Source organism: Amphiprion ocellaris, chromosome 20 (genome assembly GCF_022539595.1).
Source record: "Amphiprion ocellaris isolate individual 3 ecotype Okinawa chromosome 20, ASM2253959v1, whole genome shotgun sequence".
NCBI lineage: Eukaryota > Metazoa > Chordata > Actinopteri > Pomacentridae > Amphiprion > Amphiprion ocellaris.
Window position 1 is genome coordinate 24,455,378 of NC_072785.1, and position 22,017 is coordinate 24,477,394.

General features: G+C 38.1%; 1 protein-coding gene and 1 long non-coding RNA gene across 3 annotated transcripts in view; both read right to left on the reverse strand.

Moving 5' to 3' along the window:
* Positions 1-1,836: 1,836 nt before the first annotated feature.
* On the reverse strand, positions 1,837-7,886 carry LOC118471307 (uncharacterized). 2 transcript variants are annotated; one of them, XR_008600084.1, is made up of 3 exons: positions 7,749-7,886; positions 6,003-6,049; positions 1,837-1,965 (listed from the first exon to the last, which is right to left on the reverse strand). It is a non-coding gene; the product is annotated as an uncharacterized LOC118471307 (long non-coding RNA). The 2 variants fall into 2 exon arrangements; XR_004848590.2 differs by lacking the exon at positions 1,837-1,965 and adding an exon at positions 5,721-5,856.
* A 1,658-nt stretch (positions 7,887-9,544) lies between these two features.
* The window catches only part of frmd6 (FERM domain containing 6), a 34,005-nt gene continuing 21,532 nt past the window's right edge, over positions 9,545-22,017 (reverse strand). Inside the window, exons 10-14 of the mRNA XM_023285517.3 lie at positions 18,341-18,515; positions 16,573-16,881; positions 15,404-15,535; positions 15,151-15,242; positions 9,545-13,444 (exon numbers count right to left, since the gene is read on the reverse strand). Coding sequence (XP_023141285.2) covers positions 13,154-13,444; positions 15,151-15,242; positions 15,404-15,535; positions 16,573-16,881; positions 18,341-18,515 — 999 coding nt within the window. The 3' untranslated portion in view covers positions 9,545-13,153. The remainder of the gene's footprint in view (positions 13,445-15,150; positions 15,243-15,403; positions 15,536-16,572; positions 16,882-18,340; positions 18,516-22,017) is intronic.

The window sequence follows — 22,017 nt, forward strand, 5'->3', positions numbered from 1 at the left end:
GTGACAAGGAGTCTCATCTTAACCCTCCTGTTGTCCTCATTTATGGGCACCATAAAATATTGTTTCCTTGTCTGAAAAAAATCCAAAAATTCAAAATCCCCAAAGTTCTGAAAATTTGCAAAACTTTCAGGAAGAAAATTCCTGACGGTTTCCCTTAAAAGTTTTAGTTTAAGAAAATCCCCCAAATTTGGCAAGAAAATTCTAGGAAATCTTTTCAAAAAATGAGAAAAAAATCTTTCAAAAAATCCTAAAAATATCTGAAGTGATTCCATACATAGCAGTAAAACTTTGAATATTTTCTTTAAGAACATTCACAAAAAAATCAACCAAAATCCAGAAAATTTCGCTGGATTTTGGTTGATTTTTTTGTGAATGTTCTTAAACATTAGTAACATTTCTTTTTTTCCACCAAAAAATGTTCAAAAATTTCTCAAAAATGCTGAAAATGTGGACATCAGAGGTTTCACTGTGAATTTTTCTTTTTTTCCACATTTTCAAATTTTAAAACGGGTCAATTTTGACCTGCAGGACGACACGAGGGTTAAAGAAAAAGGCAGTTTTTTAGTCCCTTATGGCTGAATATGTTTATGTGTGTAATTGTTGGCAGGTTATTTAAAATATATCCAAGCAGATTCAAGTAAAATCTGATGGACCAGCGATAGTGAAGGGAAGAACAGATTATTTCTGGATGTGGATGAAGTCATTGAGAAACACTGGGAAGGCAGTGAATGAAAGACTGAAATTTCTCAATGACTATTTGAGGGATATCCTGACAATCTGTATGGATACTCATGTTCAACTGAGGATAAAATGTCAAACTGTTTCACCATTTAGTACTTGACTTTGACTGTCAGGAAATAAACATGCATTATCGGCATCATCATGTTGACGAACGACACTGTGACTAGTGAGAATTTCCTTCCTGATATCTAAAATGTCGCTCTGACTAGTCAAAGTGAGAGTTACAGATGTGTGTAACTCAGTTTTGATCAGTAGAAATAATAGTTGTAAATATACCAAACGTTAATATAACTACACATGCAACACTTTCCATTAGATGTCATTCTAGCAGAGCATTTAAACAGAGTTGGCAGAAGTAACAGCAGTAGCCGTGGTGGGTAAAATGAAGAGAAAATGTCACAAAATACAAAAAATATATTAACAAGGACTTTGTTGAGAACCTTTGAGAGTTCTAGTCAAAATTTACAAAAGCGTCTTCACAGTAGCGGTGCTGTATGTTTGATAAGCAAGCCACCCACCTCCTTGTATTTGCTGTTGATGTAACTACAGATTACTGCAATGCTGTCAAGTCAAATTTCTAATTGAAGCTATCTGTAATCACATTTAGTCTTGGCAGAATTCCAGTTTCAGATATCTACGACGTAATTGTGGCCAGTTCAAACCCTGTTTAAGATATACGAACAGGTAAATGTAGGAATATTATGACAGAGAATTTAACTGCAGATGTCTGAAACTGGAATTGCAACTAGTCATGGTTCAGCTGCAGATGTCCGCCATGTGAATATAGATTGCTGCATTAAGAAAGCCCATGCACATGGATGCTAACAGTGACATCACTTTACTTTATAAAATGTTAAATTTAAAAGCCAGTAACTGAGTTTATTAGTTTGTTCATCATAGAAATTCTGAAAATATCATCAGCCAATAAACCCGGCTGTCTATTGTGTTTATAGAAAAATTCTGAGGACACTAAGTGCACTATTTAAGAGCTTCCTAGTTCCTGAAGTGAGCTTATTTCTCTGCATTCACATTTATGTGAGCGTACTGTACATCTGCTTTCATGCATGTTATGTCATTCGCCTGCAGGTAAACTCGGCTAACCTTATTCATCTTCCTCCCACCGTCTGAACGTCACGTTTTCTGCGAGTCACATTTTCCTCGGCTCCATTCATGCAGATGTTATTTTCTGTGAAACTTCCAGTCACAGCTCACATGCAGGGAGAGCTGGAGAGAGAGAGGAGGAGGAAGATGGAGAGCCGGTGAGTCACGGATACTGTGGAGGCCAACGGAGGAAGCCTCTCGTCACCAGGATACCACAGTGATCTGGGATAGCCCTTCCTGGGTCTGCCAAGCCAGCAGTTCCCAGTCTGTTCTATCTGATGTATCCATGCAGTCCTATCAGCTCATCACCTCAAATACCCCTCCACTGGCACCATCTGTCATGTTCCAAATATGCTCTCAGGAATAATCTATAGGTACTTTACAAGTTTAATACTGATTAGATATTTCAGACCAGTTCAGCTGTTACTGTTTAAGTTCCTTTGGGGAAATCACCAAATCGATGAAATCAATATATATCAGTTCCAGCTGCATACAACTCCCCGACCCTCACAATGGAGTTACAGTGCAGTAAGGATTGTACGAAACAAAACAGTTTAAAACAATATCATTAAGAGAGGAGAGAATACTAAACAGAAAGACACAGTTGATCACAGTTGGTCGTATCGAAACAATATTTGTCTCAAATCATCTATCATAAGACAGCTATTTCAACTGTTTAGCCATTACCTTGGGTTTTTCAACTCTTTAACAATTATTTTTTGCTCACTTTAAATTTTAGTTGACCATTTCTACTGTTTTATCCATTAGCCAACTTTAGCCTTTCTAAACATTTTCAACTGGTTGTCCAATAGCTTACTCCTAGCTAACTATTTTAATTGGCAATCCAATTAGCCTGATTTTAGCTACTTATGTCAACTGTCCTTTCATTGGCCTACTTTTAGCTATTTCCTTTGCTTTTCCTATAAACCTACTTTTAGCAAACTGTTTCAGTTGCTCTTCCCATAAACCTACTTTTAGAAAATTATTTCAGTTGTTTGTCTATTAGCTTACTTTAAACTTCAACCACTAGATAGATAGATAGATAGATAGATAGATAGATAGATAGATAGATAGATAGATAGATAGATAGATAGATAGATAGATAGATAGATAGATAGATAGATAGATAGATAGATAGATAGATAGATAGATACTTTATTAATCCTGAGGGAAATTCAATCCATTAGCTTTCTGTTAGCTAACTATTTCAGCTGTCTATCCAATAACATTAATTTTAGCTAACTATTTCCATTAGCCTACTTTGAGCTAGCTATTTCATTTGTTTATCCATTAACCTGCCTTTAGCTACCTAAGTTGTTTATCCATTAGCCTACTTGTTAGCTAACAGTGTCAACTGTCTACCGGTTAAAACAACTGAAATTATTAGCTAAAAATAGGCTAATGAGCCTATTTTTAGCTAATAATTTCAGTTGTTTTAACCATTATTTTGTTAGGTAAAAATTTCTACTATCCATCCAATTAGCCAACTTATAGCTAACTCTTTGAACCATGTGTCTATTACTTTAGCTTTAAATAACTTTTATTTATCCATTAGCCTACTTTAAGCCAACTATTTCAACTCTTTATTAGCTGGCACACCTTTAGTTATCTATTTCAGTTGTTTAACCATTAGCCTACTTTTAGGTATATCAGTTGTTAGCATACTTGTTAGCAAACTGTGCCAACTGCCTGCCTTTATCTATTTCAGTTATTTATCCATTAGCTTGCTTGCTAGATAAACACAAAAAAATCAACTATCCATTCAGTTAGTCAACTCTCAATGAAGTCTTTGAACCATACATTTATTAGTTTAATTTTAGCTGTTTTATCATTTATCCATTAACTTTCCATCAACTGTTTACCCATTAGCCCACTTTTAGCTAACAATTTCAAATGTTTATCCATTAGCTGGTCTTAACTATTTCAGTTGTTTACCCATTAGCCTTCTTTTAGCTAACAATATTAAATATTTGTCCATTAGCCTGCCTTTAGCCATTTCAGTTGTTTATCCATTAGCTTTATTTTAGCCAACTATTTAAAGTGTTTATTTATTAATCTACTTTTGGTCAACTATTTCATTTGTTTCTCAGTTAGCCTACTTTCAGCCAACTATTTCAACTGTGTATCCATTGACTTGCTTTCCACCTGCGTCATGAATCATAGCATCAGTTCTCCTGGTTGTGAATCATCGTGGCCTTGTTGAGCATCAGCAGAGACAGTAACAGTGACTCTCCTCCCTCCATCACTAGAGTGGAGATAAATCCAGAGATCTGTTTATTTGTAATCTGATTACTGTGTTTTATTATCGGCTCTGCGGATCATCTCTGAACCTTTTGTGCCTTTGATGTCGGTGCAGCTGTTTGGGTTAATAGGCTGGTTTACTAAGAGCTGCTAATCCATCTCTATGAGAACATGGGCAGATGTGGAGACTTCACAGGCAGAAACTGGCCTTTTCTGCTGTGTTTGAGTGTGACGTTGACATTCTGTTGGTTTTTCAGGAACCACGAAGTAACATTTAAAGTGGTTTTGTGATCCTCAAGGGTTTCTTTGTAGCCTTAAAAGCTGAGAGCAATCCTGTGGCGCATGTTTAGCAAGGCCTTCACTCCCGGACGGTGTCATTTTAGGTGAGCAGGAGGCGGGTGATGGATGTCGGAACGCTCCTGTACATGCACCGTTTCAGGGTTTCTGCAGAAATCAGCCAGTCAAAGTTAATGCTTTTTAATGCCATTTTAATGCTATACTGTAAAAATTTTAATGCCACGACCGCGAACTCAACAAATTACATGGGTTTGTTTTTTGTAAAAGATGATTTTTATATGAAAACTGTCCCCTCATTTCACTATTTCTGAATCCGGAAACCACCCCTGACCACCCACGGGCTGCAGTCATTCTCTGAAATCCACATTTTCTAGCCATTTTTGCTAAAAAAAATCCAAAAATTCAGCAAAAAAATTCTCCAAATTTCTGAAAATTTGCAAAACCTTCAGGAAGAAAATTCCAATAATTCCTTTAAAGTTTCCTTTAAAAGTTTTATTTTAAAAAAAGCCCTAAAATTTGGCAAGAACATTCTTGTAAATATTTTCAAAAAATGAGTAATAATCTTCTAAAAAATCCTAAAAATATCTAAAGTGATTACATATATATATCAGTAAAGGTTCTAATATTTTCTTTAAGAAAATTCACAAATTTTTTTTTGTGAATGTCCTTAAAGAAGCATTTATAACATTTTTTTTCCACCAAAAAATGTTAAAAAAATTTCCCAATAATGTTGAAAATGTCGACATCAGAAGTTTCACTGTAAAAAAATTTTTTTTTCCACATTTTCAAACTTTAAAACGAGTCAATTTGACCCGCAGGACGACACAAGGGTTAAAAACGTGCAGTTTTTGGCAGAAAAACTGCCAAAAAACTGCAGAAAGAATTTTTAACGCCACTGAGAATCAAATGTAATGATTTTTAATGCCATTTAAGGCCTTAACTTTCGCAAAATTAACTTAATGACTATTAATGCTTTTTAATGCCCTGCAGAAACCCTGTGCTTGTCTGTGTGTGAGGGTGGGGTTATCATTGCAGACGTTGTGGAGGGGGAGGAGGGCCTGGATTTTCATTTCTGATTTGTGACCATCTGCCTCCTCCAGGCAGCTGCTGCTGCTGCTGGAGCCGCCCCGCCTGTCCTGTCCCGATGCCCCATGGGATTTACGGAGAGGTCACCGCCGCTGTTGGAGACTCGCCGTCACCTAATGCTCTCAAACAATCGGCTCAAATGGTCCCGATGCATGGAGGGCGTCACAGAGGAGGCGAGCAGAGGGACACGACGCCGTTAAATCTGCTAAAATTCACCAAAAACAAGGCGCGAAAATGCTCCGAAAACTGAGCTGCACCTCGTTCAACAAGACAAAAGAAAGGATGAGGGAGAAAGGGGTGGGGGGTGGTGACGGTGACGGAGAATGGATTTCCCCCTCTGTGTTGCCATGGCGACAGCAGTGGATGGTGCATGACTGATTTCCTGTACAGCTGTGGAGGAGAGACAGAGAGAGAGGGAGGGAAAAAGAGGTGGAGCTCGCCGAGGAAAGCATCCATGTTTTCTCTTAAATTATATCAGTGATGTCTGCACCAATGCAAAAAAAAAAAAAAAAATACATAACTCAAGTGTCTCTTACTTGGTTTTCAAGGCTTTCAAGCACATCTAAGGGCCTTCTTCAGAGAGCTGTAGAAACAGTGTAGAAAAAAAATATTCAGGTTGACCAGCAAACTGCATAGAAACACTGATAATGAAATAACAGCACTAAAAAAATTACAAACTGCACGCCTCCTTTGGATAATCATTGGATATAAGACTGTTCAAAATTGTTTGTTTAAAAAAACTTCATTTTGTTTTAATTATTTAGAATAGAATAGAATAGAATAGAATTATTTTTTAATCCTTGAGGGGAAATTTGGTTGTTATAGCAGAAAGAGTTACCATCACCATAAATAAAAATATGCGTAAGTAAAACAAACTGTAAGAAAAATCTAAAATGAGAAATGCACAATAAGTGTAATAAACACTCCAAACAAAAACGTCTAAAATATTCATAATTTATCTACTATTTAATAGAATTTTTATAAGTAAGTATTTAGTAAGGAATTACTTTTGTTGCCAAACTATAGTATAAAACCTATTAATAATAGTAATTTCAAAAAAATCATAGCTGCATTTGTATAGCAACTTTCAAAAACAAAATTACAAGGTGCTTCATAATAAAACAAATGCCGAATTAGAAATTACCAATAAGATCTTAAGTGTAATAAAATAAAGTTAATCATTTTTTGTCCTTTATTTTCATCAACATATAATAAAACTAATAATAATAATAATAATAATAATAATAATAATAATAATAAAGTCATCTGATTCTATACATTTATTTAAAGTGCACAATATAATGAGATAAAGTAGTTAAGTCACATTTTTTGTTCTAAATTTTTCTCTACATGTGATAGAATTACCACTACTACAACTACTACTACTAATAATAAAAAGTGATCTGATTCTATGTATTTAAACCCATTTCGAGGACACAGGTTGCAGTTTTTGTTCTTTTTAATTTCATTTTAAAGTAGTTTAATACCTTTAGTTAGCTGTTTTGGTTGTTTAATTGTTTTAATGTTTAATTTGATTAGCCTACTTTTAGCTAATTATTTTACTTGTTTAACCGTTAGCCTACTTTCAGCTAACTATAGCAGTAGGAACTTAGTGGTTTAGTTTCTTTCTGTCCATTAGATAAACCTCCTCATTTAGTAATATTCAGTAATACAATAAGCTGAAACACAGCATCAATACATCTGAATTTTTATCATTAATAATCTAATGGCGTCTCTCAGCAGCACTGGTAGAGCAACAATATTCAGGCAATTTTTTTGGTTTGGTTTTGTTTTGTTTTTCAAACCACTGTTGGCTAAAAAGTAATTTTTGGTCACTGACTCTCATCATTTGTTTCTGCAGACAGGACTGCCATCTGGAAATATATAAGAGGTCATGAACAGATGATAATAAGCTTTTAAATGTACCGCTGAATTGATTAAAAACCTGAAATGGTTGCTAAAGTTCTGCTTTTTCAACTGCAGATAAAGCTCATGAGCTCCTCTTTACACTGTCAATTATATCAGGTATTTACATGTAAGGTTCTTTCGTCTTAAAATGTAATTGTGCTGCTCTAAACACCCGCCTAGTTGAAATGTTTCCATTCAGCCTTAAGTTCCTTCGTTTCAGCTGCAGGTTCTGGCTCAGTCTGGCTGGGTTGAGTAGTTTGAACCACTTGTTTCCAAGTTTCATTCCTAACTTAGCTTTGAACAAATCCACAGTTAAACCTAAATAATACTCACTGCAACTCAAAAAAACCCATCCAAACAGATTCTTTACTTACCTACGCTAGCAGTCAAAAGTTTTAGAATGCTCCAATTTTTCCAGGTACCCAAAAAAGTCCTTTTTCAGGGAACAAGAAATGGGTTAACAACTTAAAGCTGTTCTGCAGCAATGGGGGTTGATCAAGCCTTGAAAGTTGGTGCTACTAAATCCCACAGGTGTCCCAACTTTTCTTGATTACTTCCAACCCCCTCTGTTTGCATAAAGTAGTGTTGGAACACAGTGTGGCACCAGACCCTCCAGAGCATTATTAGAACAGCATTGCACTGCAGAAAGTAGTGTGTTGCTATAAAAATAGAGAGGAAAAGGCAATAAACAACCATCATAACACTTAAAATGTAGGAGAAACTGTGAAGAAAGTCAAGGTGTCAGTAAATAGTTTTCTTCACCATCAAAAGACATTCAGAAACTGGAGGAAACTCTGACAGGAAGAGAACTGGAAGACTCAAAGCCACAACAGAATCAGAAGACAAGTTTCTGAGAGTCAGCAGCTTCAAGCACAGCTTAATAGTGGCTGTAGTAAGAAGTCTCAGTTTCATCTTGAAAATCTGCCCAAAACAACTTGAATTGTAGCCAGAATAACACAAAATCTGTCTACAACAACCTAAAATGTGGCTAAAAATGACTGAAGTTGTCCAAAATTAATTGAAATGATTTCAGATCTTTCTAAAACAGCTTAAAACCTTTTATAATTACTTACATTTGTCAAAATGACTTAAAATGACTCAAAATTTGACCAAAATGACTTTAAATCCACCAAAAACAAAAGGAATTGCAGCCAGAATAACACAAAATGTGTGGAAAACAACCTAAAACGTGGCCAAAATGACAAAACCTGTCCAAAATTACTAGAAATCATTCAATACAACTTAAAATGTGACCGAAATGACACAAGAACCTCTCCAAAATTATTGAAAATGTGTATAAAACAAGCTAAAATGTGGCAAAAACACATTTATGGGAACTTCTGCAACAAAACTGGGAAGAACTTTCTGAAGAATATTTGACTTCCATTGTGGAAATAATGCCACGAGTGTGTTCAGCTGTTATATCTGCCAAAGGTGGTACTTTGATGAGTCAAAGGTTTAGAGTACATGTTAGCTTTTACCTTCATTTATTTGTTCTGTGCTTTCATTTCAGAGTACACTGAGACAGAAACATGCTCATTTCCAATTAAAACAAATAGGAAAAAATGCGGTGTTTTAAAACTTTTTGACCAGTAGTGTCAAAAGACTGAGACTCTGCGCTCATGTGTCAGACAACGTCGCCCCCTTCAGGCCACAGTGATAATAACATGACAGTAAACGTACAGCAGAGGGCAGCAAGAACCAAGGAAACACTTCACACATCACACTGTAGCTTCACAAGGACAAACTTTGTGATAATTTTCTGATTTTCTGTATTTTAATAGTAGTTTTAGTGAGTTGTTTGTGTGTAATATACATTGTTTAAATCGTACATTGATAATAGAGATATTGGTAATATAAGAAGAGGAAGGGCTGAAATAATTATTTGAAAAATCAACTGAATGAATTGCCAAACATTTTGACAATGAAATAATCAATTTAGGTGACTTTTTAAACAAAAACGTTATTAAATGTGAACGTTTTCTGGGTTCTTCCCTCCTTTGTGACAGTAAACTGAATGTTTTTGAGGTTGTAGACAAAAAAAACTGATCAATATTTTACTATTTTCTGACATTTCATAGACCAAACATCTCATAAATTAATCAAGACAATAAACAACAGACAAATCGAAAATTGAAATAATCTTGAAATGACCAGACAGCAGCAGAAGTTTGGTAGATAAATGTACCTATTTATTTGATATTGAGGGCATTAGTACCAAGAAGGCACAGACCAGACTTCATTATAACAAATCATTTTTTTTTCTCTTTTTTGAAACATTTTTGTAACAACAGGGTGACAAAAAAACTGTTTTTTTTTTCCAGCAGGGGGATCCTTTCACAGAAAGGATTATGGACACAGACATACAGACTCTTACAAAGGTGTAAGTTTGACCATATACTGAAGCCAGAGGAGGAAGTTAGAACAAATCATAAACACTTTAAGGACATGGGTTATGACTGTATGGCTATGTACCTTAAACACATGCTGCTTTAATAGAAGAAACATCGCTGTCCATCAAAATACGACTTCAGACACTTTCCATTAATGATTAATTACAATAACAGTGAAGGAAACAAACTGTAAGAAAGATAGAAGTTGCTTTTAATTACACAGCAATATCAAATTCATGTATTTGTTCTGTATTACACAAAGATGTTGTTTAAAAAAAAAAAAAAACTCGTTCTGATGCTGTATCGCCAGTTTGAACACGCACTTAAAGCTGAAAGAAAAAGGATCTGAAATCATTATGAATGAGTGGGCTGTACACATAAAATGACACAACACACAGCTAACTCTGCTGACTGACGGCTGGAGATATCAGCCAATCAAAACGCTTCTTAAAATTACGACATCTGCAGGTGATGAGTGAACATATAGAGGGAAAGTTTTTAAAAAATGTTTGCTGTCTTGCTGGGAGTTAGATGAGAAGACCAATCGCTCTCTCATGTCTGTAACATACGTTTGTTGGTTAGCGTAGCTTAGCATAATGACTGGAAACAAAGGGAAACAGCTAGCGTAGCAAAACCCACCAACCAGAACGCCTCATGAATTAACATGTTATTTACTAAAGAGATTTATATCTTTATAATGTGGTGTATTAAAGGAGAAGCAGTGCCTCAGTTTTACTAACTTTAACAGCTTTTGTCTGTAGCCACACCATGCTGATTCAATGACATCGTGTTTTTAAACCGAAGTAATCCACAACTTTCACTTTCACATAGTTAACGTCAAGATTTTACAACATTATATACAGAGAAAAATCCTACATTTTTCTTGAATTTGGCGACCGTGAATCGCGTCAACCAGCGAGCTAAACAAGATAACGGCTAGTGGACTGTCTCCACTAAGCTTTACCTGAATAACAAAATGTCCTAATAGAGATTCACGCTGCACAATTAATCAATTTTAAATCGTAATTTGTAGCGTTGCGACAAGCTAATCACAAAGGCTACAATTTAGGATATTTTAGCATGATAATGTGGGATTTTCCATATAAATAACACGCCACTTTGGGCACATTTTGCATGTCATTTATGGCATTTAAACAACACATGAAATAGTAAATGTTGGGGTAAAAGTCAGAGGAAAGTGGCCAATAAATAATAGAATAAAGGCTACAATTCCATTTTACATAATTCGAGCAGACTGAACTTTAAGAGGTTGTATAAACTGTCCCATTGATCATGAAACACTGCTTTTGTTTGACTCACATGAGCTCGGTTTCATCATCTAAACGCCGTACTTCGTACATTTCACAGCACGTCTAACAGAGTTTAATCTGTCCTGTCAATGGTTTTACTAATTCATGGCATCACATGGCGATTGGTCGAGGCTAAAGTGAGGACGACAAGTCTGGGATCAATAATCTCCCAGAGACGACATCCTCACATGTAAAGATGCACCTCTCCGGCAGAGACTGTCTTACAGGGGTGAAAAACAAAGACGCTTTCTTCAGTTAAGTCACTAAGCAGAAGAGCTGTGGAGATCTCTGACTATCCCAGCATCCATCAGGAGACACCTTCAGATGAGTGAGGAGGTTTTATGTGCTAAATCCTAACAACCCCATGGAACATTTCCTACACTTCAGGTTGTGCACGGATGAAATGAACGAGATGAAAAAGCGTTTAAATGTTAATTAGCGAGCTGCAGGGGATGGTGTGCAGATGTCAAAGCCAGACCCACTGTTTCCAGTCTTAATGCTAAACTGAGCTGTAGCTGTGTCTTTAGTAGATGGTTTAGATCTTCTCATGTTCCTCTAAATCATCAAACAGCCTTTTTCAATTCATGTTTAACAATAACTTAAATATTTCAACTGCTTGCAATTCTGTGGTCATGATTAAACAAATAAAACTCTTTTACATCAATCTTAGAGCAAGAAGTTACAATGATCTTTTTAAAAAAATCTGACATTATTGATATAAAACAGACAAAACTTTATAATAAAACCTCCTTTGTCTCGACCTTTGTCTATCTCTTGTAGCCTTTCAAAATCCTGTCAGCTCAGTTCTCCTGAAATTTACTGAGATTAGAACAACAAAACCAGTCTTTCTTGTTTAGAGCCACACGTCCTTAATACTGTCGCCTACATTTGCTCATAATACTGAATTAAATCAACCTCACACAGATTAACTGTTCATATACAAAAAGACAACGTCTGAAGAGAGTCAGGGTAAGACGAGAAGCTGAGAAATAAAAAAAAAAATGTAACAAATTCCAGTTTAAAACAAGAGATAAACAGAAGACGAGCTAAGGGAAGGTGTACATGTATGCATCAACATGTGCGGTTTATTTTGGCTGACAGCCAATCAGGCTCCATTTTGAGTTTAGATTACAGGGAAACTTTTGTGGCCACGAACTCGACACAAGTCAGGACACGCAGAGACTTACTCGACCTAATTCCCCTCAGGAAACTGACGCTGAGGTTTCACAGGACATTAAAAAAGAGTAACATCCAGATCTTTTTGATATTTAAATGCTGAATAACGAGCTCGACCTGCTGCAGAAGTGTGCGTGCAATGTTAAAAACTAAAGCAGAGCCTTGAGTTCTGATGGCTTGGGTCTTAAAAACTGCCTAAGGTGAAGGTGTGTGTGATTGTCAAGGCGAGGAGACACCTGCACAGTGTGATGAAGGCACATCGGCTGTGTTCACATGACTCAGAGTCCAGTCTGAGAGGGGGGGTTGGCACGCTGCACTTCCTGTTGAGGTAAAACAAAGTGGTGTAAAAGAAGAGAGTCACGGCCGCTGCATCCCAGAGGACTGTGGGTCCATCTTCCCTCCCTGCGTTGTGAAGCTGGACGCAGAAACAGATATTTATTTCCATCTCTTGTCTTTGGTTTTTAGCTCAGAGTGAATCTGTCCTTCGCGTCGTCTGTGGAGAAGCTTTGATTTGCTCGTCATGTCTGTGCATGAGTCTGTCTGCTGTGAGTCGACGTGTACAAACGGTCTTTGTGTGACTTTGTATGCAGGCAAACAGTCTGGAGGAGACAGATTTGAATGAGTTTTCTTTTTCTTTTTAAAGAAGGTGACATAATCCCTTTAGTTTCCTTTGACACAGTTTGGGTTGCATTTAAAAGACACAGGTTCCATCTGAGCCCAGTGTTCCTTCTTGTGTGTTCGGTTATTATGTGTTATGTGTCTCAAGTGAAGGAACAGCCAACTTGTTGCCTCTTTATTCTCAACCTTTCCTCCCTCGTCTCGTTCCCCGAGGCCCGAAACTTTCCTCCACGTCTGACACGGAGCGGCGAATCTGTCACCCTGAGGTCGTTTCTGCCTCCGTCACACCACGAACTCGGGCACCTCGTCGCTGGTCAGGTCCAGGGAGAAGTACTTGTTGGTTCTCTTGATGTGAAACGAGTGCTGGTCGCCCAGCATGCCGGCGCGCTGGTCGGCCAGGCCCTGGTAGCCGCCGCCGTCGCTCAGCTCCTGAGCGCAGCCGAAGGTGTAGCTGTGGGCGGTGTCCTGGCAGAGCTCCGCCCACTGCAGGCAGTCCTTCTGGTAGAGCCGGATATCGTCCAGGGACTGGCTGTGGCGGTCGGTAGAAGACTGAGGCTTCCTGCACACTGACGTCTGCGGGTAGAAAGCAACAAATCAAATGCTAAGAAGAAAGCTGCAGCCAATCCAACATATCAGGGAAAGTTAGGAAAGTTTAATGCGGTTATTTTATTATCAGTCCATGGCGTTAATGCATGGGAGTCAAAGTCATTCTAGTCCAGGGGCCACATTCGGCCTATTTTGATCTCCAGTGGGCTGCACCAGTAAAATCACTATACAATAACCTATAAAATAACCACAACTCCAAAATCTTCCTTTGTTTAGTGCAGAAAAGCATGTTCTGAAAATGTTCACATTTAAGGAATTATCTTTTTGCAAAAATATTGTGAACAATGTGAAATTTCTCAAGAAAAATACGTTCAATTTCAGCAACATTATGCCTCAGTTTATCATTTACACATTACAACTTACAGATCACAGCTTATCTACAAAGGATCAAAACATTTAGTCACAGGTATCTGGAACTGAACGATATAGTATTTTACTTTATGATCAAAACGGCAAAAGTCAGACAAAAAACAACAAAAACAAGACAAATTATTACAAAAATGAGACGTAAAATGACAAAAAAATTTGATAAACAACACGAAACTAATCAAATACAAGAGACAAAATAGACAAAATTTACAAAGTGACAAAAAATTGACACAAATGAGACAAAATGACAAAATATGACAAAAGGAACAAAACGACAAAAAGTAGACAAACACAAGCGAGACAAAAAACACAAAATGAGAAACAAAATGACAAAAACATGAGACAAATGACAGAAGTCAGACAAAAAAAGACATTAACAACAAAAACAAGACAAAATATTACAAAAATGAAAAAAGAACAATGAGAAATCTAGTATTTTACTTAATGATCAAAACAACTTGTAATGGTCTAGAAATTATTTTAAATTCATAGTTTAACAAATTCACAACCTGCAGTTAATGTCTTGTCTGTAATTTACACACTTTGAGTACTGGACTGGACCCTCTGGAGGGCCAGTTTTGGCCCGTGGGCCGCATGTTTGACACCAGTGTTAAAGTTTGTTGAAAAGTTGCTTTTTGGTCAGTTGATGTAATTTACGTTTATGATGAACTCTGGCTGCATTTCAGATTGTTTTCGTTTTACTTCCTGTATGTCAGAGTAGTAAAACTTGGTATATTTTGCATACTGCATATTTCTGGATTACCATATAATATGGAAGTGGTATTAGAACCCACCTTGTGTTTAAGTTGAGCAAAATGTTTTTCTCGTGCGAGCTCAACACTAATGAGTGTCTTCTACCAATGCAACATTGCAGACAAAAACACCACCATCCCAGCACTTATTATCAGAATTATTTGCAACACAGATAAGATGCTGAACAGGAAGCAGCGTCTCACTACTAAACACCCATTTACAAAGAACTAGAGAACAGCGGTTGCTGGAGAATCTTGTTTTTCTTGTTTTTATTTCGCCCATAAAAACTATGGCACATTAGCACACAATGGAAAGAAACAAAAGTCTTCTGACAGACTGTCACTGATAGTTTTAAGCTCAACTGAGCTGAAGAGGAGTCACTGTCATGGAACATTAGATGAAAAATAGCAAAATGGGCCCTGAAATGTTAAACTTTTATAACTTTTATCGCAAGATTTTGTGTTTCTCTTAATGCATTTCTTCATCTAAGTGCTTTGGGGCGACAGTATTTGCTGTATCTGGGCGCTGCTGATGAATTAAACATTAATTACCTGCGGCAGAGACTCGATGCTCTGTCCTCTCATCTTGACGACGGTCTCCGAGGAGCTGGAAGTGGACGAGCTGACATCTTTTACTATCAGACCTAGAGGGAAAAACAAGAGATAGTTTTAGATATAGAATGTCGCAGCCTCTATCAGCTCACAGGGAGCAGGTGGCAAAAATTCACAACTCTGGGTTTTACTTTAGGGTTGTTTGTTGCTTTTCACATGTACTTAACAAGTTAAAAACATTGAGAAACTCTACCTGAGTATCCGTTGGTCTGATCAGGCGACATGGTCAGCATGTCCTCTGTGATGTGGATGCATAGCTCCTGATCCAGAGCCATCTCATGGAGCTCCTCGTAGTCTTTGGGGTCGTCCACCAGCATCTCAATCTCTGCAGGGACGAATGTTATGTGAATTATTACAACTTAAAACATAATACCAAACATAACTTGGACCTGTAGCTGGGAATCTGCACCATTCTAGTGTCTCATCATTGTATCTGCAGGTCTGTCGGTGCAGAATCAAAGCCTAGAAATCCCTTCACAAGCCATCAGTGTTCAGTATTATCTGCTGACGACAACTTCTTTCTTTAATTACATGTTGTGTTTGCTATTGATGTTAATTAGGTAAGTTTTACAGCTTAAATTTTGCTGTTATATTGCTCTAAGAAATGTTACTTGAAATCTAAAATCACTGAATCAAAAATGACTGATAATATTACTGACTGAATTTATATTTCTGCTCATCAGATATGCTGTTGTTTCCCAAACAAATGTCTTGATGGTTTGTTCCATCTCAAATAATCTAATTAGTTTTGTTGTTAATGTTATGTTTCATGCATATGATGAATCAAAGACATAATAAGAAATAACAGCAAAACCTTCAGGCTTTTGTCTTTAATCATTCCTAAGATATTGTCAGTAAAACACAGTCTCCAATTTCAACAACATGCTGAAATTTTTGATTAATTTTTTTCAAATAATGGTCATTTAAGTTTTTATTCCAGAGAGCATTTTGGAAAATAAAAAAGTTTCAAGCAAATTGAAGGTGGTGGAGCAGAAGGCCTCTGACAATTTGAGATGGAATAACCCTGAGAGACTTTGTTTTTACATGCATGTCAGCATGTCCCACTGTCATCATCTAGGATGTGTTTTTGTCTTTAAAGGCTGCTAAGATATTGTCATTCGAACATAGCCTCAAATTTTAATGTGTGAGAGAACAAGTCAAAATGATTTAAATTACTACTTTAAAAAGCAGCAAAAGGCAGTATTTAGTAAATCAAGCTAAAATTTCACAGATATCATTTAAATCATCAACAGTTTATGATAAAACGGTTTTAAGCAAATCAGAAGAAGAGCCCTGATGATTTGAGATGGAACAACCCTGTTAGATTTTAGTTAAACGTATGTACGGTAAATGTTCTCTCACCATCATCATCTAGGATCCGTTCCTTGCCGCTGCTCTCGATGCCGGAGGTGTGCGAGCTCCCGTGGCTGGTTGTGGACGAGCTGCAGGTTCGTAGAGGCCTGTGCGGGGCCTGACCGGGGGCCCTGAAGCTGTCCGTCTCGATGCCTGATGTGTGCGAGCTGCCGTGGCTGGTCGTGGAGTGGCGAGACAGACGCTTGTGATGAGACACGCTGCCTGCGCTGCTGCCGCTGGCTCGAGAACGTTTGTCCAGATGGTCCATGTCAAGTTCGAGAGCATCGCTGATGTACGACTCCCGGTACTGCTTCTTCTCTGGAGTCACATAAATAGAGGCAAACTTTAATATTTAACAGGTTACAAAGGAGGAAGGAAGCGCTGCACGGCTCTCAGGGCTGACATGGCAGGTGCTACATGATGTGGCAGGTAGAAATACAAAGATACAATCCAACAAGTCTTGGTTAATACAATGCAGCGTAGACAACCTGGAAAAACTCCAAGTTCAGGTGAAAAAACAACAATAACCATTTATTCTTCGAGTGCAGGCAAAGGACATTCCTTCTAGGTCTTTGTCAGACCTTGATGAAGATCTAGAGTCGATACACCTTAGTGTGTTTGTTTGCATGTGCTCGAGGAATAAATTTATATTTTCCCTGAATTTGACTTTTACATGGCTGTTTGCACTATCTTGTATTAAACAAAAATTCCTATTTTTTGTTTTTTAATATTCAACAAACTGGATCCACTGTTGCTCAAAATGTTATTTCTTTGTGGCAAAACGTAAACACTGTCTTTAAGTTGCAACGTTTAAAGCAAAAGTTCAACATTTTGGTAAAGAACTATTTCTGGTGTATAGTTAGATGAGAATAGGGACTCCAATCTTAAAACTGTTCATTAAATATAATGATACAGTCTGCATCCAATAAGCTTTCTATTCTTCATGGAAAGAATAGAAACGTGGCTCTAAAATAGCGACCAAATTCACTGAAGTGCAGCTCTAAAGTTGACGAATAACAGTTTTTGTTTAATTGCAAAAGTGCAAAGTGCAAAAACCAAAGTGATCTTAAAAAAAAGGGGTTAAGTGTTCCAGGCAACAACAGACTTCAGGAGGTTATTGCTACATCCTTTTATTGTATTTCTGGCAAAGCAGCTGCTGAAATTGAGTGTTTTCTGTTGTATTTAACTTCAATTAAATCTCTAAAATCCCAAAAAACTCATCTCCATATTAAGATAAAGTTAGATATTTATGATTTTTTCCATGAAAATAACCTCTTCCTGCTTTAAAAGACTCAGATGTCACTCTACTGTGTTATTTTCTCTGAAAAAAGTTTGGATCTACGACGTCCCTTCCTCGCTGTCCACTCGTTGCAGCTCGAGCACACCAGCTCACCGATTTTGCTCAAATACTATAAATCTTCTCTACACTCTACACAATGAATAGTTGTAATATTGGAGTAATTCAGCCATTCTGAAGCAGAATAACGATGCAGAAAACTCAATTTTCCAAGTTTATACTACTGGTTTGTTAAGTTTGTTCCCAAATTTTTTAAACCATCATCAGTGCACTGCAGTTTCAAGGATAAAATGTGCCAATGTGGGGTGAATTGCCTGTTTCGATTATTATATGTCTCCAGTGATATATAAAAATAAACACCATACGGACATTTAACAAGGTAAAAAACTTGGGGGATTTTGAAGATTTATAACCTTTATGCTATGGTGTTCTGGCACATACTCCGCAATTACATAATCAAGTAAAACTGCGGGAACATACCTTCGTTTTCCTCCAGTCGTCGGACCTGTTTGAGGACAGGCTGCAGGTTCATGTAGAGCCGGTGGCTGTTGCTGAGCAGCTGCAGGAGGTGGCGAGATCGCATCGGACAACCGGTGTAGTAGATGAGCTTACGGGCTGAGGGCAAACCGTCAGGGAGGATCTCGAACTTCTTCCCCTGAGAACGTGGAAGGAGGAGGAAAAAAAAATGTTGATTATAGGACTCTGTGATTTACAGCAGTTCATAATAATACAAGGATTATGAAACTGGAATGTGGATTTGATGATTTAATGAGTAAGCGCCAGGAAGGCCTGAAGGCAAACATCGGCATAAGAACAAAATCTGTTCCTGAAAACTATGCTGCAGCCGAACACAAAGTAGCAGACCGTTTGTGTATCTGTTCTTCATTTCCACATTAGAACTGAGCATTTTTGAGCAGTTTTGATGATTTTCCAGGGAGAGGACATGTTGGCTGGATGCACGGAAAAAACTAAAATGGTGGGTTTGTGCTTTCTCCCGCGCCTTTTGGCAAAGCCTCGACCCAATAACAGCTGTCTTTGGTGTCAGCGGGGTTGTTTTCAATTCAGACCTATAAACATTTCTGCAAGGGTTTGGACTTTCAGAGGCGACGAGTGGGTTTAAAACCTCCGAAAAATGCAAAGAGCCGCACATTTCTGACTACAGGGCCGAGCTTCACTGTATTTATCCAGACACTTTTTAAAGAAAGCAGCTGAATCCAAGTACATTTAAAGCTTATGTATAAGGTAGGATGGCACATTGTAGAAATTTAACTCTGTTTTGTAGGGAAATGAGTTCATAAAATCCAACTGACAGTTCTCTGAAAGCAGCTTTCCTATAAAAGAACATTTCTGTGGGCAGAGGCAGCAAGATTTCCTGCTGAAATCCCTGGACTGGCAGAAAAACTCTGGGTGGGAAACTGCAGGAGAAGTTCTCTTCCATCCCTCAAGCTGAGTATTTATCTTTAACCTCAAACTGCTGCTCTGCTGCTCCAATAGGCCACCAGTAAAACACCGAAGTCGAACTGGGCAGCAGCCAGGTGTGAATGAGGCAAATTGAGAGTCCAACAGGCTACTGTGAACTTTATTCTCCCAAGCAATGCTTTTTTATCTTAAACCTTTTAAACCCTCGGCTGTTTTTGTTTGGTTTTTAAAGCCTATATTTACAGGCTACATGTCTTAACTGTGCATGGCGTAAATTTATATGTTATAGGACATTTTTTTAAAGAATTCTCTTTCTTTAATAGACAGTAGACAGGAAATGAAGGGAGGCAGAAACAGAGTAAGACAAAGACATCCAACCCACAAACCGGAGACGCTGCATTTCATGGTCACTGACTAAACCTCAAAGCCAACAGGGAACTCTGTTCTAGGACAGTTTTTATGTTGATAGGTTAGATGCATTCAGAAATTGTTCAGGTTTTATATCTGTATGAAAATGGGATTTTCAAAACACAGTAAACATCTGTGTATGAAGTGACAGAGAAGGGCATCAGTGGAGCTTTTTAACGACTTTGTCGCTGCCATTGTTGGGATTTTTCTTGTTACCATCAGGCCTAAAATATTCTCTACATGCTTTGCGGTTCATCATTCATGTCATAACTTCCAAGTTACAACCGATCCAATTTCACTGTACTTTCGCAATGACACTAAAGGCATTTTGGGAAGCTCTGAAATCTTTGAAGTCTGTCTTGGTGTGTCTGCAAACTAAACAAACATCATTCAGTTCAAGTTCAAGTGACAAAGTACTTTATGGTCAAAGTACAGTATTTCTAACTATCATACTTCTAACTCCACAGTCATGCAACAGTCTTCTGCTCTCAGGTGATGTGAACGTTTGAATGTCATCAACATGGGAGTCTTGCAGTTTAGATTTTTCCAAATCTGCATCACGCTGCAGCACCACTGCAAATATGAATGTACAGAAGTTCAACAAAACAAGTTTTAAAGTGATTCTCAACCAGATTGGCTGCTGGTAATCTATGTAAATGGATGATAAAGGTTTTGATTGGTTTGACTGTTCTCTTTTAAATGGTGTTTATGTTCTTAACTTTGACACCAAGACTAGCATTTTTATTGTAAATGTATATATGTTATCTATGTATATGTATGTATGATTACTAATAATTGCTTTTTGTATCAGTCCTGAAACAAATATCTCAGTTGACCCCTAGTTTTGATGATTACACTAGCATATGTAAGCATTCAGGATTTGGCTATTTATGATATGAAATGGGCAAAACTAATGTAAAAACCAGGACCAGACATAATAAATCAACAGCCTCCCTGCTGGTGGTAACTAAAGACCAACTCACAGCAGCAGATGGGTGTCAAGTAGCAGGTTATTAAAAGGTAGCTAGAAACCACTTTAGAAAAGTTTCTAGTTTCATGTAGTGCACACGATCAGTCCATTTAAAGTTGCTGGACAACTGTTCAGGCCACACACATCGAAAACACACCATCAGCAAGAAGCTGCTGTCCAACTATTCCTCAGCATCGACCAGAGAACTGGGGAGCCAGAGGCTGGCCGAAGATCCAACACCACATGACACGGGGTGATGACTTCATCTCAGCTTTCAGAGGCAGCAGATCAAACCCTCACAAGAGAGCACAAATGGAACCTTTTGCCTGGGAAAGGCTGAATTCCACCCTTTTCTAACACGAAGCAGAAAACACTCCCTCCTCTCTGTAAACCTTGACACAAAAGATGAGCTAAAGTTATTCCAAAGGCCAAACCCCTGAATCGAAAATCCCCCCCCAAACCATCACAACATCTGGTGTTTATTGACCCACACGTCCTTCTGCTCTCCAGCTCGCCTGTTGCTGCAGCAGCGGTGTTGGATGACGTGACTCGTGGGTGGGGTGGAGGAGAAAGCCTGTTATTCAGGAGAAGGGTGGGACGGGGCCGCGAGAGGCCCTTCGGGTCCACAGTGAAACCACAGCCACGCCACCGCTCATTCACTCTCACGACGCTGCAGACGCGGAGAAACCGCCGAAAAAACAAGAATGAGGAAAACAGGATGTCTTTTCCGTGAACTGTGTGGCAGATGCGACGGTTGTTTGCTCCAAAATTAGAACAAACCAAAACTCCCTCTTGGGACAACAAAACAAGTTTCCCAGAGACCTTGCAGCCTCTGTTGGATAAAAATACAGAGGTAGCCAAAATTAGAGCCACAAGGAGCCCCGTTTTGGTGCAGCAATAAGTAATAACGACCTCCCTGGATTGTGATTAATAGCCAACTGGCTGAAAATTTGAATCCGTCAGAGTGAAACAGATATATAGTAAGCTGCTCTGCCTTCCTGCGATAACAGAAACCCTATGGAAGTAAATTAAGCGACTGCTGTGCTCAGCTTAACGACAAGCTGACTCAGAGCAGAGATGAGAAGATTTAACGGGGTTTTCTTTCAAAGGGTGCAGGGACAACAGTGATAATTGATGAAACAGATGACTCACGAGGCAGCTATACCGTAACAGAGAAAATCCTACTGCTGATTACATGGAAATATATATGTAGTATACAGTATGTGAGCATGTGTGTCTGTGTGTGTGCAGGGAAAGTCTTTCTAAATCCCTGATTAGTTCCAGAGGACTTGCAGGGCCAAGATAAAACAGCAGTGTGGGGAGAAGAAGCCTTGCGTAAAAATTTCCACGACCCTGAGCA